At 39.4% G+C, this 20,101-nt stretch overlaps 1 protein-coding gene across 2 annotated transcripts in view; it reads right to left on the bottom strand.

Annotated features, from left to right (window-relative positions):
• The window catches only part of CCB3 (cofactor assembly, complex C (B6F)), a 107,341-nt gene extending 88,440 nt beyond the window's left edge, over window positions 1–18,901 (bottom strand). The window contains exons 1-2 of one of the 2 annotated variants that reach the window (XM_089379773.1): window positions 18,524–18,901; window positions 18,349–18,385 (exon numbers count right to left, since the gene is read on the bottom strand). In XM_089379773.1, the coding sequence (XP_089235899.1) occupies window positions 18,349–18,385; window positions 18,524–18,540 (54 nt within the window). In that variant the 5' untranslated portion in view covers window positions 18,541–18,901. Of the gene's footprint in view, window positions 1–18,348; window positions 18,432–18,523 lie in introns of both variants that reach the window. The other variant, XM_089379772.1, reaches the window with a different exon arrangement.
• Between the last annotated feature and the right edge of the window lie 1,200 nt (window positions 18,902–20,101).

Genomic DNA, 20,101 nt, shown 5'->3' with positions numbered 1-20,101 from the left:
TCTTACCTTTCTTATAGCCATAGAAATGCCAAAGGTACCGATACTCTCATTGAAATTCAAGAGCTTGTTATGAATCTGATCTTGAGTCTTGGGATCTGGGACCATGCACTCAATGCATTTATACAATCCCCCTAGTACCTCCCCATCTACCTCAAAATTTGTAGTGTAATGGTACCTTCAAAGTTCAGAAAACAAAAAAGTATTCATCAACCAATTTCGAATATTTGGTAAAGCTTTTCTAATTAGTAATGAATGACAAAAGTTAAAAGTTATAACTTATAAGCATTGAAATCCAAAATTACATACCTTGGATTTAAGTAGTAGCCAACTGCATGTAAAGGTCTATGGTGTTGTTTGTTTCATCTTTCATCAATGATTCTCTATAGAGAATGTACTTTTGACTTTTATCCCCCATATGTTGCCTTTATTTGTTTCTCAACCTAATCCATGGCCTCGTAAACAAAACCCATGGCAGGTTTATCACTATCCACCATCTACAAAACTCTCACAAGAAGCTCACTAAATAGCAAAATCTCCTTTCCTTTTGACCAAAAATTTTTGTCAAATACTTGGTGAACCATCTATTTCCCTTTAGCCTTTTTGCTCCATTGAGATTCATTCCATTTATCACAGGAAAACTTCTTACTCAAGTTGGATTTTTGTTGAACAAAGGATTGCAACGAAAGAAAGTTTGTTACAAATCATGTAATGGTCGATCAAAAAATTTCTGAACCCCAATGTGTTTTCTCATAAAGTTCAAAACCCATGAGTGGTTGTAGATATACCTAGTTATGGATTTTGCTTCATCCACATACTTCTTCACCCACTCAATTTTGCCAATATCCTCAAGCATGAGGTCCAAACAATGGGTTGCATATGGAGACCACCAAATGGTGGAGTGTTTTTCCTCCAACATCTTTCCTATTGCAACATAATTGGAGGCATTATTTGTGATCACTTGTACAAAATTTTCAACCCCTACTTCCATAACTACTTCATCCAAAAGACGAAATAGTAATTGTGCATCCTTCACCTGATCAGATGCATTAATAGATTTGAGAAACATAGTACCTTTTGGACAAGCAATTAAGAAATTTAATATGGTATGAGATCTACCATCATTCCATCCATCAGACATAATTGTGCACCTTGTTTTGGTCCATGATTACCTGAACTTTGTAAGGTAAACTTGTATTCTTTGGACCTCATTTTGTAAAGTGGCCCCCTGATATCTTAAAAGCTAGGGCCTTTGAAGCCTGCTCCACATAAAGCTATAGCATCAATCATATGTTGATAATATGCGGAATTAGCAACATTAAAAGGTATGTCTTCATAATACTACCATCTAGCAATGCATTCATATGCAACTTCCTTCTCTATCTTCTTCCATTTAACATCAATGGTGGGCTGAGAACCAAGGGTGGTGCAGGGTACAAAGGAGTCAATCCATTTACGGGATGTTGTCCTCTTCAAAACAGTTGAACGAGGGCCAAAAATGCCCTCTCCACATAAAGCTATAGCATCAACCATATGTTGATAATATGCGGAATTAGCAACATTAAAAGGTATGTCTTCATAATACTACCATCTAGCAATGCATTCATATGCAACTTCCTTCTCTATCTTCTTCCATTTAACATCAATGGTGGGCTGAGAACCAAGGGTGGTGCAGGGTACAAATGAGTCAATCCATTTACGGGATGTTGTCCTCTTCAAAACAGTTGAACGAGGGCCAAAAATGCCCTCTCCAACTCTAACAGGGAAACTAGAGGAATCTTCAAAATTGGGCATACATTCTTCAATATCGGAGTCACTAAGAGCAGCACCATCCTTTTGACTTTTCCCTATATCTTTTTCAATTCTCTTGCTTTTCTCTGTTTCTTCTTTATAGGCTTCAATTAGAATTAACGTTTCTACTTTAAGATCTTCATAAACCTTCTTACAAGGTTTTACTTGCCCTCTTCAATGTGTTAGGTGTTCTTTAATTCTATGGATCCCCCCACCACTGCATTAACAACTTCTACAACAAAAAATGAAAATATGCATGCAAAACCCTAGGGTTTTTAAAACTCTAGGGCAAAAAAAAATTAGAGAAAAATAAGAGAAGAATAGAAGCCATGAAATACCTGAAGAAAATCTGTAAATTTTCAGAAGAAAATAAGCTCCCACAAATCAGAAAAAAAAAAAAAAAAAAAAAAAAAAACCCTTCACTTGTGGGTGTTAATATGCTTCTCTGGAAGCCTGGTGCTAGTTAAGGTGCCCAAGTCCTAATGGGACCACCTAACGATCACATCATAAAATCTAGTGCAAGCAACCAATCATTAGGTACAATAATCATTTATGCATCTAAGTGAACCAAGCTTGAAAGTAATGGGATCTTTAACATTTCATAGAAGGTTTCTTTTCCAAATTTGGGGTCTTGAACTGATGGTGTTTCCTTCCTAGGTAGGAGTGGCTAATGGACCAACCTATTAGGTGCTTCCAACCCATTAGGGGAAGTGACAGTTTCTTAGTCCACCTTTCAATTAATAGGTGTCAGTTGTCAATAATGATGAAACGAAGGGGAGAAGACTTCATGGCAAAGTGCCATGGTCAAAGGGACCATCATGATGGGGATCCACATCTTGAGTGTACAGATGTGAGGAGGGATGATCTAAGTGGATGTTGGTGGCCACCCACCTCCCACTTGGACCCCCACAACTGTCTCTTTCAGCTTTTTTAGTTTCCTAAATTGTAGCACAATTTACTATTTTTCTGAACTTCGGGAGCCGTTTTGAGGCCCTAAACGATGTTTTTTGGGAAAATTGGGAGCAACATTGGTCCATGGACCGATGTTGCTCTTCCCAATGTTGTAGTCCTTAGATAGATCTTTCTAACGAGGTATTGTGCGCGTCAAACGGAGATCGTATGCCAAAGTTACAACCCCGGGAAGTTGATGTACCAATTTACCCAAAACGGGGCCCATAGTTTGGTGCTTCATCTCCTAGGGTTAGGTTTTTGGATGTTTAGGGTTTTCCATTGTTTCTCAACAATAAATAGGCCTTCGAACTTCATTGTAACACAGTTGAGAGGCATGTAGCTGCCACATCTCTTCTCAGAGATTAGCTACCATCGCCCTAGCTGGTTTATTTCCGTTTCTATTTGTAAGCATATTTCAGTATTTTACATTAATGAAATGAAGTATTATTTTTGTTGCATCTCTGTATTTATGGGTATTTCAGTACTTTATTGCGTTCCTGTTTAAATCCGGATCAAGGGAGCAATCGCGGACACATGTATTAGAATAATTTTAGTGTTTAATGCTCATTCGGATAAGATCGTCTATGATCTTATTAGCAGTTTCTTCTTAGAAACTTGTTGTTTCTATTTCTTAGTAGAAACTACTTGTTTCTATTTCTGTAAATACTTTTGTATTATTTATTGAGCTTCATTGCTCATTGTAAATCAATTCAATTCATTCATTGATTATGGTGTCAAAGCTCGGGTATTTTTTAGAAATAATTTTTTTTTCATTGAAAAATTTCGTGTTTCATTTCGTGCTCTCTAAAGTTTTTTTTGGGCATCACAATCTGCCATCACCATTTGCTGCTGCTGTTGTAGCCCGTGGACCTGTCTGCAAACGCCGAGCGGCTCTTTTGTTTTTTTAGGGGGACTGGGTCTGGACGCTGTACGCCAACGCGAGTCCGAGAATCTGCGTGTTTTGGTTCGTGCTGCCCACGGATCATTTATTTCCCGACTACTGAATCCCATTTCGCGTCATCAAAATTCACTCTCCGGCTGGGAGTCGACGTGGCAGCGGAAGTCGGGATTCTGGCAGGTCCCGCGTTCGACTCCCGTGAGGGCTTCAACACCTTGCAGTCGCGGTTCGATTCTCTGGAGCCGGCAGGTCCAGGTCCAGGTCCGGGGGATTGACGAAACCATCGACGTCATTGTTGCTGCGACGGCTGATCCATCCCTCGTGCATAGGCCTTGCCAAGTAAACCCGAAGACGTCGGATTTTTAATTCCTGGCAATTTTTGTTTTCGGGGATTCAACGGTGGACGCAGGCAACATCGACTATCTCGTTGTCACACTATCCAGTCTATCTATCTATCTCCACCATTCCACAGTGTTTCAAAATTATATATTAATTTCTTAATCAAAGGGACCCACAGTCCCTTGTCCCTTCTTCTTTGGCCGAGTGGATTCCATTGAAGCTGCTGCGAAATCAAACGTCCGAGCTCCGATTCGATTGGAGAGTTATTCTCAGGGTTTAACATAATTCCATCCGTGGATGTTGCTCAAGCTTGCCATTGTCACTGCACGGAGATTCTGCTGTTCCAAAATATAGAATTCGTGAGAATTTTTTAACGAATAAGCTATCTCTGTCGCAAACAAACAGAACCTATTTTCCAATGGATGGGTACTACTAAAAGCCTGTGGGGATTCTTTCCAGGGAAGTTATCTTGGTAAAAGATCATTCTCTATATATTTCCTTGAACCTGCTTCTCAGAACGATTTCTGGTTCTATTTTATATTGCACCAGCGCCTATCAGATTTTGTTCAAGATCATCAAGCATCTACATTGAAATCCATGCCGGACTCCTTTGTTGTTTTTTTGTGTCTTGCGAAACATGCAGATGGCCTCGCTAACCAATCTGATGTTAGAAGGCAGTCAACGCTTTAATGGCACCAATTATAACATCTGGAAATAGAGAATGTTAACCATTTTTGAATATAGGTGTCTTGACCAACTCGTTTTGGGCAAAGAGCTCAGTCCTAGTACAGCGGGTGCCGATCAAGATAAATTTGATGATCGAAATCGAGAGACTGTTATGCTTCTCAAACTCTCTATGGTTGATGATCAGTTACCACAGATTCCTTCCGGAAAGACAACTGCCGAAATCTGGCAACATTTGAAGGAACTGCACAAGACATCCAACAAGAGCAGAGCTTTCTTTCTAAAGAATCAATTGTTCTCCATCATGATGGACGAACGTATGTCTTTACAGGAACATCTTAACAAGATTAAAGACATTCGAGATCAGCTCGAAGCCATTGGTCGGACCATGGAGGAAGAAGATATGGTAGTCATCACTCTGAAAAGTCTACCAAAACCTTATGAGCACTTCATAGAAACACTCAACATTACCTCCACTAATGTTGATCTGAGGTTTCCGGAGTTATGCACCAAGCTCCTGCAACAGGATCGTTGGAAACAGCAGTTTGGTAGTGGTGCTTCATCAGCCTCCTCAAAAAATGCTTTTGCTGCCAAATATCAGTCCTCTTAGTCCTTTCAGCAGAAAGGTTCTTCTCAGCCTTTTGATCCTACTAAGAAGAAAAATGTGCAGTGTAATTACTTGTCACAAGTTCGGCCACATGAAGAAAGATTGCCGACACAGGATTGCTTCTGAATAGAAGAAGTAGGGACTGTCTCATTAGAAAGAGAATGTTGCAGAACATTCCAAGCAGAAGGAATCTGCCTTTTACGCCTTTATGGCTAAGAGGTCCTCAAATCTTGCCCCATCTTCTGCTTGGTACATTGACTCTAGTGCATCACGTCATTTCTCTCACAGGCGTGACTGGTTTACTAACTTCTCATCTTTCAATGATTCTGTGGTATTCGGCGGAGGTGAGGAGTACATAGTGGTTGGCAGAGGTACAATTCAGATCCAGTCTGATGGGCGCACACTTATCTTCCTGAATGTGTACTATGTTCCTAGTATGGAAATTAATCTGTTGTCTGTCAGCCAAATTATGAGGAACTCTCCTTAGCTCGATGTGGTGTTTAGTGCGCACAAGTGCTCCATTATTGACAGCGAAACTCGTCTTACGGTTGTTGTTGGCCTAGAGGATCATGGTCTATACAGGCTTCTTGACACTGGTGATTCTCTAGAAGTGGCTCTAGTAGCTTGTGTTTCTCCCATCAGCACTCTGTGGCATCAGAGATATGGGCATCTAAACATTCAGTATCTCTCTCAGCTATCTCGTGAGGGACTTGTGTCAGGGTTACCTGATATTCAGACTCAGCAGTTGGGAGTGTGCAGCACCTGTCAAGCTGGCAAGCAACATCAGTCTTCATTCAAGGATGGAGAATCTTGGCGCGCATCTAAGGTACTCCAATTAATTCATGCTAGTATTTGTGGTCCTATGAATACATCTTCAGTTACTGGTTGCAAATATTTTTTGCTTATTGTAGATGATTTCAGTAGAAAGATGTGGGTGCACTTTCTAAAACATAAATCTGATGTATTTAGTATCTTTCAAAAGTTTAAGTCCTTAGTTGAAAAAGAGTCTAGCTGTAATATCATAACTCTTAGGACATATAACAGGGGGGGAATTTTGTTATTCTGCTTTCTCCAACTTCTGTGATACCCATGGCATCAAACGCCAGTTAACTACACCCTACACTCCTCAGCAGAACAGTGTTGTCGAATGTCGCAACCGTATGGTTGTTGAAATGGCTCGTTCCATGTTACAACACAAGAGTGTTCTGAACAAATTTTGGGCTGAAGCAGTGTTTACTGTTGTCTATCTTCTTAACCGATCACCTACTCAGGCTGTTAAGGGGAAGACTCCAGAAGAGGTTTGGTCTGGCCGTAAGCCTAAGGTCAGTCACCTCAAAGTGTTTAGCTCGGTTGCATATGTTTGGATTCCAGTTGCTAAGCGCTCTAATTTGGATTCCAAAAGCAAAAACTCATGATGACAGGGTACGGTGATCACCACAAGGCCTATAGGTTGATAGATTTAGATACTGATCATCTTATCTTCAGTCGGGACGTCGTATTTGATGAAGACAGAGGGTTTTTCAGTCCCCTCCTTCTGAGCAGTGTTCTAAGGATCAGCCTCCCAGTGTTCTTCCGTTAGGTCCACCTGATTGGAGGGATGATGCACTACCTGAGTTCCCTCCGGAAAATAATCCTCCTCTCGCTGCTCCTGTTGTTCCTGAGCCTCCTCCACCTACTCCAGATATTGGTTCTTCTACTCTCCAGCCTAAATGGTGGGCTAAAACTATTGGTGATCTCCGGGATAATGAGCTCCTTGAAGGTAGAACTTCCAGAAATAAGAGCAAACAACATCCTACAGTAAATTTTGCTCTTATGGCTAACTTACACAGTGTTTTTGAGCCTCAAACCTATTCAGAGGCTAAGGGTATACCTGAGTGGGAACAGGCTATGGAAGCCGAATTCCAGAGTCTTCAGAAGAATCACACTTGGACCCTTTTTGATCTTCCTGCAAGGAAGAAAGCCCATTAGCTACAAATGGATGTATAAAGTGAAATACAAGGTTGACGGAACCCTCGACAAGTATAAGGCTCGCCTTGTTGCTCGAGGGTTCTCACAGAAGGAAAGCATAGACTGTGAGGAGACCTTTTCTCCTACAGCCAAGATGAGTACCATACGGCTCGTCCTTGCCTTAGCAGCTTAGTTCAGTTGGAAAGTCCATCAGATGGATGTAAAGAGTGCTTTTCTGAATGGTGACTTACAAGAAGAAGTCTACATGATGCAGCCTCCAAGATTCAAGGTTGTCGGTCAAGAACAGAAACTCTGTAGATTAGTCAAAGCACTCTATGTTCTGAAACAAGCCCCTCGGGCGTGGTATATGAAAATTGATAAGTACCTAACATATCATGGCTTTCAGCGGAGTCCATCTGATGCAAACCTGTATATCAAACATACTGGTGATGATATTCTATTTGTGGTTGTCTTTGTGGATGACCTTATCATTACTGGCAGTGCAGCACCTTTGATCCATGGGATCAAACAGGATTTGTGCATGTTAAACACACATGGACAGCAAGAGAGATATGAAAGATAAAACATGCAATACAATTTTATTAACAAGAGATTTACATTTATAGTACATTATGTGACTCTTGGGTTTCAGATCCCAAGGTCTCTTGGACTGCTTTGGTCTATTCGGCTTCCACACTAACCCATTTAGGATTAGGTGTCCAACATTCCCCCCCTTAATCCGAAGGGTTATGTATGAGTCCAAGAAGAGAGTTGTAATACAAAATGTGCAAAAAATGCATGGCAGCACTAGGCTGAATGTGCTCTATGAAATGTTGGTAAAAAGGGCGGTGGTTTAAGGATGACCACCAACACTGGAACGCTTAGTGCAGTTCCCGGAACTCTTCCAAAACTGGCAAGAAACTGAAGTTTTCTGCTAGAGGAAGTGATCCTATTGTTTTAAAGAGGGAAACCTTCAACCATAAAAGGGAGGTCTCACCCCACATAAAAGGTAAAACTTCAACCTGAAAAGGGAAGTCTCAACCTGTGATGGTTTAAGGATGACCAACAACTCTGGAATGCTTAATGCAATTCCTGGAACTCTTCCAAAACTGGCAAGAAGCTGGTGTCTTCTGCTAGAGGAAGTGTTCTCAATTGTGTTCCTGGAATTCTTCCAAAGCTGGCAAGAAGCTGAAGTCTTCTGCTAGAGGAAGTGTCCCAGATTGCCAACTGAAGGCATGTTCACGGGCATCTTTGTCTCTGGCTACAACTCTGAAACTGGTGTGGCAGGTTGTGGTTCAGGCTCACTTGATGTGGCTTTGAAGCTTGTAGATGACCATCATTTCCCCCCCTATCAAATACAAGGTGAGATGATGGAGAAAACTCAACTGCAAGACTGTTCAATATTCTGGAACAAGTTCTGACATGTGTTTGGAATATCTTCTTGGCTGTTGATGCCCATTGCTAAGAAGCGATCCATCCAAGATGAATCTTTGTTCTTGCAGGACGTTTGTTTCTGAAGCATCTGTGTGAAGAATGGCTAGTTTTATGACAATGCTTACATGGATGAAGATCAAAACAGTGATCTTTCAGATGGCCAACTCGATCACAGTGTTGGCATTTCACAATCTGTTGTTGTTGTTGTCGCTGTGGAAGAGGGGCAGAATCTGGAACAGCTGGAGGTGAACTATCATGAGGAGCAGGTGAACTGTCATGAATAAATCCAGCACTCTGAAACTGAATGGGCTTTGAGTAGTCTGGAATATGAAAGGACAAGTCCTTGTCATATCCAAGACCGGTTCTGTGCTTGTTGTGGACAAGCTGTTCCCAAGGTCTGATGATAGGCTTGGGAAGTGCAGACTGAGTTTCTGTATCTGCGTGTACAACTGCTGCTTTATTTGAATGAACTGTAACATTATTGACTTGCTTCTGATGGGTTGCAGTGTCAGTGTTCTGAACAGAAACATGTTCAGAATGACTTCTCTGTTTTAATTCTTCTTGCTGTAGCTGAGATTCAAGTTGCAAAAATTCGATCTTTTCCTGTGCATTTTGTAGACATGTCTGAATTTCAGAGAGAGATCCTATGTTGATTTGTAATGTGTCATCAACAGTGGATTGTATAAGAGTTTTCATGAACTCTAATACTTCACTAATTGTAGCCATTTTTTCTCAATAGAAATGCACCACTAGAAACTTGTTTTGGAGTGAAAATGTACCCTAAATAATCACAATGCTTGCAACAAATTGCAGACAATCTGGTGCATATAATGTTGATATCACCCCAACAATTAAAGCAATCTTCTCATTAGAATCTGTTGAGAAAAACAAATTTGTTTGTTGCACATAAATTTATGCCCAAACTGCACAATAGGAACAAGTAAATTGAACAAACAGCAACTTTAAATTGAATTGGATCTTTCAAATACTCCTTCACTTTCTCGGCCAGTGGAAAAGAATAGTCAACTTCAATAGCGACTGCTAATACATTCTTGTAACTATTGATGATAGCATGTGGAGCAGCTGCAATTGTGGGATTACAGATCGCTAGAGAAAGAGTTGTACATAATCTCATAAACTACAAATTGCTTGCTGTGGTGTGAAAATGATGATCTTCCAGAACAGAAAACAAATTCCTCTTGTGGCAATGATATTAAAAGCTCTCGGTCGCTTTGTCTTCAATATAATATGATAAATGCCACCAAAAATCTTTAAAAAGACTTTGATATCCAATGCCCCACATAAAATTCAATGCGCTATGGTAAATTCAAACTTTATTGTTTAATATAGGTGGACTCTGCAAATTGTTACTTCTGTTGCCGTATAAATAACAAATATTTTCACCGTCCTTAAATAAATATGTAGATGTCATGTTCATTGCTCCTCAAACAAATAATAGCTTGCAGCAACAAAATACAAAAATGAGATTGGGCTCTAATATCGTATTTTCAGGCATTATATAATCTTGCTGTGAGCAACAAGCCTTCTTTGTATTCGAGTCAGGCTCTGAGACAAGAATAGTTTTCCCTTCTCTGATGCCAGCTCCTGCAGCCTCCTCTGAGGCAAGGGCCTTCTTGCTGATTATCCTGGTTCTGCTGCCATGGGGTTAGACAATTCAGGAAACAGACTATGTTGAAAATTTGGAAGATAAAAAATATATATAGTGAACCCACAAGCCCACGTCAATTATACCACATGAAGAGCAACTTTTACCACCTTCAATGATGACCGATACCAATATAGATATTACTACAACCAGTTATGTTTTGTGCCGAGCAACCAAACATCCTAGATGCTACTTTCATCTATCACGATGGGCCCTGCAACCAGCCAAAATATCCTTCATCTGCCCAGATGAAAAGCCTCCAGGTGAGCTCTGTCACACAGCTGAAATTCCAGGAGAAGCTCAAGAAGAAAGCCAAGTCGGGAGGCTTCGAGTCGCTGGGACTGAGTCCCCCGATTTTCCGAGGAGTGAAACGGAAGGGTTATCGAATTCCGACCCCCATTCAGCGCAAGACTATGCCCCTTATTATGGCCGGACTGGACGTCGTGGCCATGGTTCGGACAGGGTCTGGTAAAACGGCGGCCTTTCTCGTCCCCATGCTCGAGAAATTAAGGGAGCATTCTGCAAGCGGTGGCGTTAGGGCTCTGATTCTGTCGCCGACTAGGGAACTCGCGCTTCAGACGTTTAAGTTTTCGAAAGAGCTGTTATTGTAGAGACAATGGAATCTATTACAGCCAAAGAGATCTCATCGATCTTCCTCCAATCACTAAACACTTGGACTTTACTACTTATATATATATATATATATATATATATATATATATATATATATATATATATATATATATATATATATATATATATTATCATCACCACGATATGCAGCAAATCACCTTCATCAAAGCCTCTAGTGGCATATCACGCACTTATCTGGCCTTCTGCCACAATGTGAGAGCCCTCGCTGCCAGGCCGCATGTCCTCGGTTTTGAAAAGGCAAACTGCTCATGATCTCCCCAATTCCATCGCCCTTCCTTGCATTTACTTCAATATTCTCTCCATTGGAGCAGTCCTCACCACCGCCAATCCGATTAGCACAGAGACAAAGATCAAAAAGAAGGTTGTCGATTCGAAACCTGTAATTATCTTCACCAGCGTTCAATTATTACCATGCGCATCGCCTTAATACCATGTCCAGCGCAGAGATACCGTGTCAGGGAATAAAGGTACATCGCAGGTGGTGCAGCGCTTTTAAATGGAGCGTATATGGACAGAGACAGTGCTGGTGCGCCAGAGAGCGTTATGACAGATGTGTTATGGACAGATGGGGTGAGATTCAACGTAACATACGATACCTAGTATCATTTAACGCAACATTGTGGACTAACAGAGTGATATGCAGTGGTATAGCATTTAAACGCACTGTGGTCGCCACAAATTTCTGACTAATTTCAGAATTGCATGCACGCTAACGGATGCATATTTGGTAAACAGCAGAGTGGTAGGTCAAGAATCACAGGGACTGTCAGGCACCTCCTAATATAGCAGTACTGACAATTATATGAATGTACAGGACTGGCATGTAAGAAAGGCCACGGAAAACAAGTGGCTCATATTTGAGCAGGGCAGGAGATCGCCCGCTCTGATACCATGTTAAACACACATGGACAGCAAGAGAGATATGAAAGATAAAACATGCAATACAATTTTATTAACAAGAGATTTACATTTATAGTACATTATGTGACTCTTGGGTTTCAGATCCCAAGGTCTCTTGGACTGCTTTGGTCTATTCGGCTTCCACACTAACCCATTTAGGATTAGGTGTCCAACAGTGCAACACTTTTGATATGACAGATTTGGGACTTCTTCATTACTGTTTGGGGGTTGAAGTCTGGTAGACTGAGAACAACATCTTTCTCTCTCAATCCAAGTATGCCAGAAGTCTTGTGGACAGGTTCAGAATGCAGGATTGCAAACCTACCACGACTCCTATGGAACCAGGGCTCAAACTTTCAGTTCAGTCATCCTCACCACTTGTGGATGAATCTTTATTCAAGCAATTAGTGGGCAGCCTCATCTACCTTACTGCCACTAGACCTGATATCAGTTTTGCAGTGAGCTACATTTCACGCTTCATGTCAACGCCTAAGGCTGATCATTGGATAGCAGCGAAGCGTGTGCTACATTATGTAAGTGGCACTCCTGATTATGGACTTCTATACACTCGTAGTTCAGATCCTACACTCAGTGGTTATACAGATTCCGAGGGGGCAGGTTCGGTTGATGACCGTAAATCTACAGCTAGGTATGTGTTTAGTTTGGGATCCGGTGCTGTCACATGGACTAGTAAGAAGCAGCAGGCAGTGGCTCTCTCCTCAACAGAACCAGAGTATCGAGAAGCAGTTAAGGCAATTTGGCTTCGACGTATGCTTGCGGATATGCATGTTTCTCAGGCAGGTCCTACTCCCTTGTTCTGTGATAATCAGGGACTGCTCAAACTCGCCAAGAATCCAATCTTCCATGAACGAACAAAGCATGTAGAAACCCATTGTCACTACATTCGACAGCTTGTTGAAGACGGATCCATTCAGTTGCTGTATGTTCCCACAACGAAGCAGCCAGCAAACATTTTCAGCAAGCCCCTTGGTCCTGATAAGTTTGTAAAATTCAGAGGGTCTATAGGTGTTGTAAATAGATTGAGCACTAAGGGAGGGTATTAGAATAATGCTATTTTAGTGTTTAATGCTCATTCGAATAAGATCATCTGTGATCTTATTAGCAGTTTCTTCTTAGAAACTTGTTGTTTCTATTTCTTAGTAGAAACTTGTTGTTTCTATTTCTGTAAATACTTTTGTATTATTTATTGAGCTTCATTGCTCATTGTAAACCAATTCAATTCATTCATTGATTAGCATGAGTTACCAACTCGGCCTTTGTTTTTCCACCCCTCTTGTGCACCTTCTACTTTTGTTTGATTTTTCTTTGTATCGCTGCTTGTGGCTCAAGGGTTAGAGCTTGCTTTGAATGATGTATAGCAGTTATATTACCCCCCACTAATGATGGGGCAGTTCATTGCCCATTGAGGGTTGGGACATGCAAGGGTTCCTTCCTTTGATGCAATAAGGCAACATTGGCCCAAGAACCAGGTGATGGTCATATGAGTGAGGTAGAGCCCATGCTAGGCTTTTGCCCCCATGCTAATTTGTCCGACCCAACCATCTTTTGCATTTTAATATTCTTTTGTTTTATATTGTGGCCACGATATGCTCTTTCTTGTTCTTTTAGTTGCATCAACCTCCCAGGGAAAATTTTTCGGGCCCAACCTAGGTATGTGGATGTAAAGGTGCCAAATCCCAGAGAACCAATGGTCCATTGAACTTGGAGAGTGGATGTGAGATAACGGCTTGTAATTATTTGGGAAAGTGGTAAGTATGGGATAGGGATAAATGGGACTATTCTATCCTAAGTTGTAGGAAACATTGGAGAAGGGTCCGTTTCTGGCCGGAAACGAAACGGAAACGAGGAAAATCGTACAGTATGGCCTGGAAATGTGTTCCCGGCCGTACTGGCCCGTTTCTCGAGGAGGAAACGTGGCCAGTACGGCCGGAAACACATTTCCAGGCTGTACGGTGGAGTTTCCTCTTCTAACTTGACTTTTTCTTGTATTTTTTTTATGTTTTCGCTTCTAATTTTTTATTGGGCGACTAAAATATCTTCTGGATGCTTCTAGATGCCTCTCAAGTTATAAAAAAGAGGATTTTCTGAGTGGGGCAGCCTAATGTTCAAGCCTATGGCCCTAGTGTTGATATGCAGTTCATCCTTTTACTTAAATTTTTAACATTACCATGAAATGACTCAGAATGTTTGAGAGTAGTTTTGCCCTCATTGGATTTCATATGGAGAAAGTAGAATTTTAGATCTCACTCAAAATCTAGCAGACTTATCTGTTTTTCAAGATTTCAGGATTGGGAGGATTACAATGTTTCCATTGGATTTTGTCATGTACTAGGGTATGGAACTTGTATTTAATCAAGAGAACCAAGCCCTCTATGCAAGGGAGACTCCCAATAATCAAGAGCATGTAGGGTACTAGGGTATGGAACTTGTATTTAATGAAGAGCACAAAGGTCGTTCAACTATGTAGGAGGAGACTCCCAATCAAGCACAAGACAAGAAATTAGAAATTTCTCGTGGCTGATTTTTGATATTGCTATTTTCATTATGTGATCATTCATGAGTAAATGTGATGTAAATTTAGAGACTTATAGTTTATGCATTGACAATTGACAATTTAATCATAATGTAATAAATTAGAATGTATCATATATGCTTTATGATTGCACATATTTCTTAAATGCCCTAATATATATATAGTGTTTCCCCGTTTCCAAAATTTGGGGAGGTCACGTTTCTTACCTATGCCCATTTCAGAAACTCGTACCCATTTCCCCATTTCGTGCAACTTAGATTCTATCTCAATTGGGGCTTCCCAAGTAGTGCCCCTCCTATACCCATTGAGCCATTAGGGGAGGTCCCACTGGACTAGGATTGAAGATTAACCCCCCATTTAAGGTGAGGAAACAAGATCACAGTCAAAACCCCTCATTTTTCCAAGTCACCACATAATCCATGTCAAATCCCAAGTACAAACAAGCATATACACCTGATTGCAAAATGAATAAAGTACCTTTCAATTGGACGCACACCTTTGTTCATGTGCTCCTGCAAGATGGGTGAGAGGCATATGATCGATGTAGGTGGTGGAGATGTATGATGGTACATCATAAGCTAGTAGTGGCTGGCTCGGGGCTGCTATCTGGCCAGCTGGATGTAGATGGGTAGGAGAAAATTTTCTCCTATAGGGTTAGCCATTTTGGTGGGTAACAGTACCCTTAAAGTGTTGAGGAATCTCCTGTAGTTATTGCTTTGTCAGTTTCAGCTTTTGGGTTGCTTCAGTTTTCAGAATTTTCAAATCTATTTCCAGCTTTTAGATTCCAATTATAATAGTAGAATTCTGGGTTGGCTCATTACATTGGTATCAGAGCCTCAATGGATAGCAGATTCGTAGAGTTTCAGTTACAGTTCAGATTATAAATGAGGTTCATTACACCCCTCCAAACAACAAAAAGTTTGCATTTTTCCCGTGATACCTATAAGCTCTGAAGATCTAAGGACTCTCCAAATTTATTGTAAGCCCGCGAAATTATTGCAATCACCAAAAAAAAAGAGGAGAACCTAAGGTAACATTGTCTCTCAATAACACTTGCCAGATTTCATTCCCTTAGGTAGCTCTATTAATCCACTTGGCAGAGAGGGTAGCTGCCTACTTGGCCATGTCAACATTGTCTTTATTTGTGTCCAAGCAACACATGTCCCAATTAACTCTGGAAAGTCCTTTCTTACCTTCTCGTAGCAACAACAGAAAGGTCCTCAGGGGACTAGTCAGTTGACAGTAAGCCTCTTTGGACCGGGACCATCAAGGATGAAATCTTATGCCTGAGTTTCATGCAACACTTTGGAGTAGATACGAAATCTGCCAGCAAGGCTCATACATTTGATCTGTTGGTAATGATTTCTCAGTAATTTTTGTTATCAACTGCTCTAGAGAGTTCAAAACAAAAGGGATGCAAAGGAATTAAAAATCTCCTACGTTTTAATCTAAGACCACTGGTAGTTGTTGGCCCAAGGCGGCAGTTCTAAAGGGTTTGGGCATAGCAACAGGATTTTCTCCACTGGATTTTGGCTTCCAAAGCATCACATAACACTTGAATAGTATCTAAAGTGTTTTTCACATTAGTTTCTTCCAAACGAATACTGACAAATGAGTCATCGGCACAGTATCCATTTATAAGTTGTTGGTTTAAATGGGGCAAAGAAATACTCCTAACATGACCCATACTTTCTCTGTGTTCTACAAGAGATCGCAAAGCATCAACCACCAAAACATAAACAAAAGGTGTCAGATTTTTCTAGTGCTACGAGCTTATTCTCCAATAACCAACAGTTTTTGTAATTTCATACTTTTACAGACCTTCTATTTTTAGCAGTTTATTTATATACTACAGTTGACTAGTGATGAGTCATTAGTGAGTTATTTCCATTTAGATAATAAGCCGAGTGCTTGTCATGTGTTTTCTACAGAAGGGTGTGTGATTGGTGTGTGGCCACCACATGGAGGAGTGTGCTTGATGTGTGTTGGCCTCTGTCTACCTACCTATTCTTGGCACATGTGGGGTGCATTACTTGAGGAGTTGCATAGAGGAGTGTGATTTGCACGTGGCCACCACATGGAGGAGTGTGCTTGGCATGTCTCGGCATGCATCTACTTATTCATGGCATGTGTTGGTATGTCTCTACCTATTCTTGGCACATGTGGGGTATTACTTGGGAAGTTATACTTTTAGATTATTGCATATTTTCGCATGCATGAACCCCTTTCTTATTCTGTAAAAAGAGATGGAAAGTGCATTAGGAAACAAGTAGCCATTGTAATTATTCTCTCAAGTAGGCGCACATCCAATAACCTTGGAGCCATATCTGAGGGCTTAAAAAATGGCTAAGATGAAATGCCACTCCACTCTATGATGGGCCTTTCTAAAGTCTATTTTCATTAAAAAAATATCTTCCCTTGAGGCTCCAGCCCACTCCATCCCCTCCTAGATAGCCAATAAATTGCCCAAGGTGCATCTATTACCTAAGAAACTAGTTCGTTCTCATCTGAAAACTCTGCTAAGAATAACTTTGATGCTCAAGCAAGGGTTTTGGCTAATATTGTACATGACACTGTTAAAATGGTGATTAGTCTCCAATGAGAAATAAACTCCAGGTCACCACTTTAGGGTATTATCTTGATGTTCCCTGGGTTTACCAAGATAACCCTGGACTCCAGATCACGAGCCCATTGCCTAATACAATTCTTACAGCTCTAAATTTGTAACGAAAACAGATGGGTAAGCCGACTCTACCTTTCTCGTGACTGGGGATGTAAATAACAAAGTTGGGCCAGATGCAATCTAAGGCTGTTTGTAGCTTAAACCTGACATAATTGACTTCTATTGATCATAAAAGACTAAGGTATGACAGCATAGTTCATAATTGTTCAATAAATTATTTGGGTGATTACAAAGCCAGTAGTCATAATTGTGGCAAACAATGCATACATATCTTCTATCATCCCCATATTGCATATATTTATGGATTATGTATTTATGAAAATTTGTGTCAGGATCTGGATGAAGAATATGATCTTACCAAATCCTCACATGGATTGCTATGGTCGATCTGAAAGTATGCGTGTTTATTTCAATGCTGTTACAAAGGGTATCAAATAAAAATCACATTAGTGACAATGAAAATTGCTGGTCATGTCAGCATTAAATGTTTTCTCATGTGCATTCTCCTGCTACTCAAATAACAAACAAGCTTTAGAAGCCAAATCTGGCTGTGCCGGTGAGCGACTTTCATTATACTTTCCACCTTTCTCTGTTATTGCTAGGATTGCATTTCCTTGTGTATGGCGACTTCCGTTCAGTAATCAACATGAGGGTAATAAAAATTGATTTTTATTTTCTTCTTACAATATGCAAGATGTTTGTCTTCAACAAGGTTTCCAAGGTTAAAACAGGATTGATGCATTTCTCTTCACTATTTCTTTCTGCTCTAACCTCCTAGAAGTTATGGTCCAAACGTGAACTCTTTTTGCTGACTGTATAACATCTATTGCTATTGAGATTTGTCCACTGGTCCCATGACTATGCTTGAAAATTTCCCAATCAAAATTACTATACAGGTCATTATTGGACTGAAGCGACTTGTTTTCCTAATAATGCTGGAACTCCAACCAATGTAATCTATTAAGTTCAAGGGTTGATAAAATCATAGTTACAGGGCTCACACGGATTAGTACGCTATACCAGTGCCTTTCGGTTTTATGGGTTCTATTTTACAAACAGTGGTCAGGGTTTCAAATCTTGTACAATCGCAATTTTACTTGACCGGACTTCTAAATCAATGCAAATGGTTAACAAAGCCCAACTCCTACTTAAATTCAAGTACAGTTGAGTATGAACTTCCATAAATTCAAGTACAGTCGAGTATGAATTTCATAAATTAAAGTACAGTTGGGCGTGAACTTACATGTTGTGCCAGAAGTCGCATTGGAGATTGCCTGTGTCTGGAAATGGACCAACCCCCATACTTATAAGGCAACAGCTTTGCGTCTATGAAAATTTTACCAAAAAAAAAATATTAATGGGTTCCTTTGCTTGCTATAAAAGAAACAATATAGTAAATAAAAATATTTAATACCAACTTTTCGTATTCATCCATTTTGGTGATGCAGTACAGCAATAAGAATAGGAGTTGGAGAACGGAGCAAGAAATCCAGTCCTGCAAGGAATGGCCATTAACGGGTGCTCTGTGCTCTTCAAACTTAGCACTCCATCGATTCAATTACATGCTAATAGAAAATTTGGAATGTAGTGCAGCTTGTATATGAATTTGAAGAGATCAATCGTTGTTTTGCTTCGTGGTGGCCAGCCCCTCTTTTCGTTTAATCGTGACAAAATAATGCTTGTGAACAGAATATATGGCTAGAAACCGAGATGAAACCTCAGTGCCAATCCTGTGGTCGATCAGATCCATATTCAAACATATCGTTTGTTTGCATAAGGATGTTGTGGAGCATAATATGGTACACATGAATCTATTATACCTAAAACACATTATATGTAATATATTAAAGTTTTAAAAAAATTAAATATGAAATTGAATATTTTGAAAATTAAAAATTAATTTTTATTTTTTAAAAATTAATTAATTTTTTTTAATTGGTTGATGGCTATTTTATATAATTTTAAATTGAATTATGAGATATAAAATTTATATTAAAAATTAAAATTAAAATTAAAGATTGTTGTCAATTGTTTTTTGCATAACATAATGTTATGTTGATAGCTTTTTTCAGAGAAACATAATGTTATGTTGATAGCTCCTCACCATAATTTAAGTAAGTATTTGCATTAAAAATGGTTGGGCAACTATCTACATAGCATTTTGTTGTGCAAAGGCGGCAATAACAATCATTATTAAAATTTATTAAAGTTTATTTGAGTATTTTTATGTCATTCATTTTCTTTTTTTATTTAAAAGTAAACTTTTAACCACAAATTATATAGAGTTCCTCAACTATATTTTTCATTGTTAAAAGTCTATATGCATTTTTAATTCTTTATTGTTTTTACTTTAATTTAGTTATCAAATATTTTTTGCTCAAGAAGCATGTACTAAGCAGCAATGTTGCATATTACACTTGTTTTATTATACAACTTTATCACAAGATTTAAAACAAGTGGCATGAAAACACCTAAGTAATTAGGTAGCTTGATTGTCGTATAATTATCATTAATATTCTTTTGAAATTTCTATTCCTGAAATATAAAGAGGAATTGAAGTACAAGCTTTTTAAAATTTTGATTTATCAAAAATATTCACATTTTTATAAAATTATTTTTTTTTACATATTTGATAAAATTTAAGTTAAAATGAATCTTTTTTTTTTTACACAAATACAAGTCTATGTATTCCATATGAGGAACAAACATATTTTGTCTATTACATCAATAGTTCATCATGTCACTTGCAAGAATTAAACCTCGGTGGGGAGGGTTCTAATCATTTTTCTCAACCACCCAAGATAACCCCAATTGACAAGTTAAAATGAATATATATTTGTGTAATGTTAGTAATTATATTTATGTTGATAACAATGTCTATTTTGTAATAAGGCTTCCATAATTTTAATTTAATTATCAATAATTATTAGGTGGGCAGTAGATCTGTAATCTCCATAATTCTAGAATATTCTTAGTAGTATACACAAATCAAATCA

This window comes from Pinus tabuliformis, chromosome J (genome assembly GCF_031772625.1).
Source record: "Pinus tabuliformis cultivar Carrire ecotype Pingquan chromosome J, CPIR1, whole genome shotgun sequence".
Lineage (NCBI taxonomy): Eukaryota > Viridiplantae > Streptophyta > Pinopsida > Pinales > Pinaceae > Pinus > Pinus tabuliformis.
The sequence above is the reverse complement of the archived record's forward strand: the minus strand, read 5'-3'. Positions and strand labels throughout refer to the sequence as shown.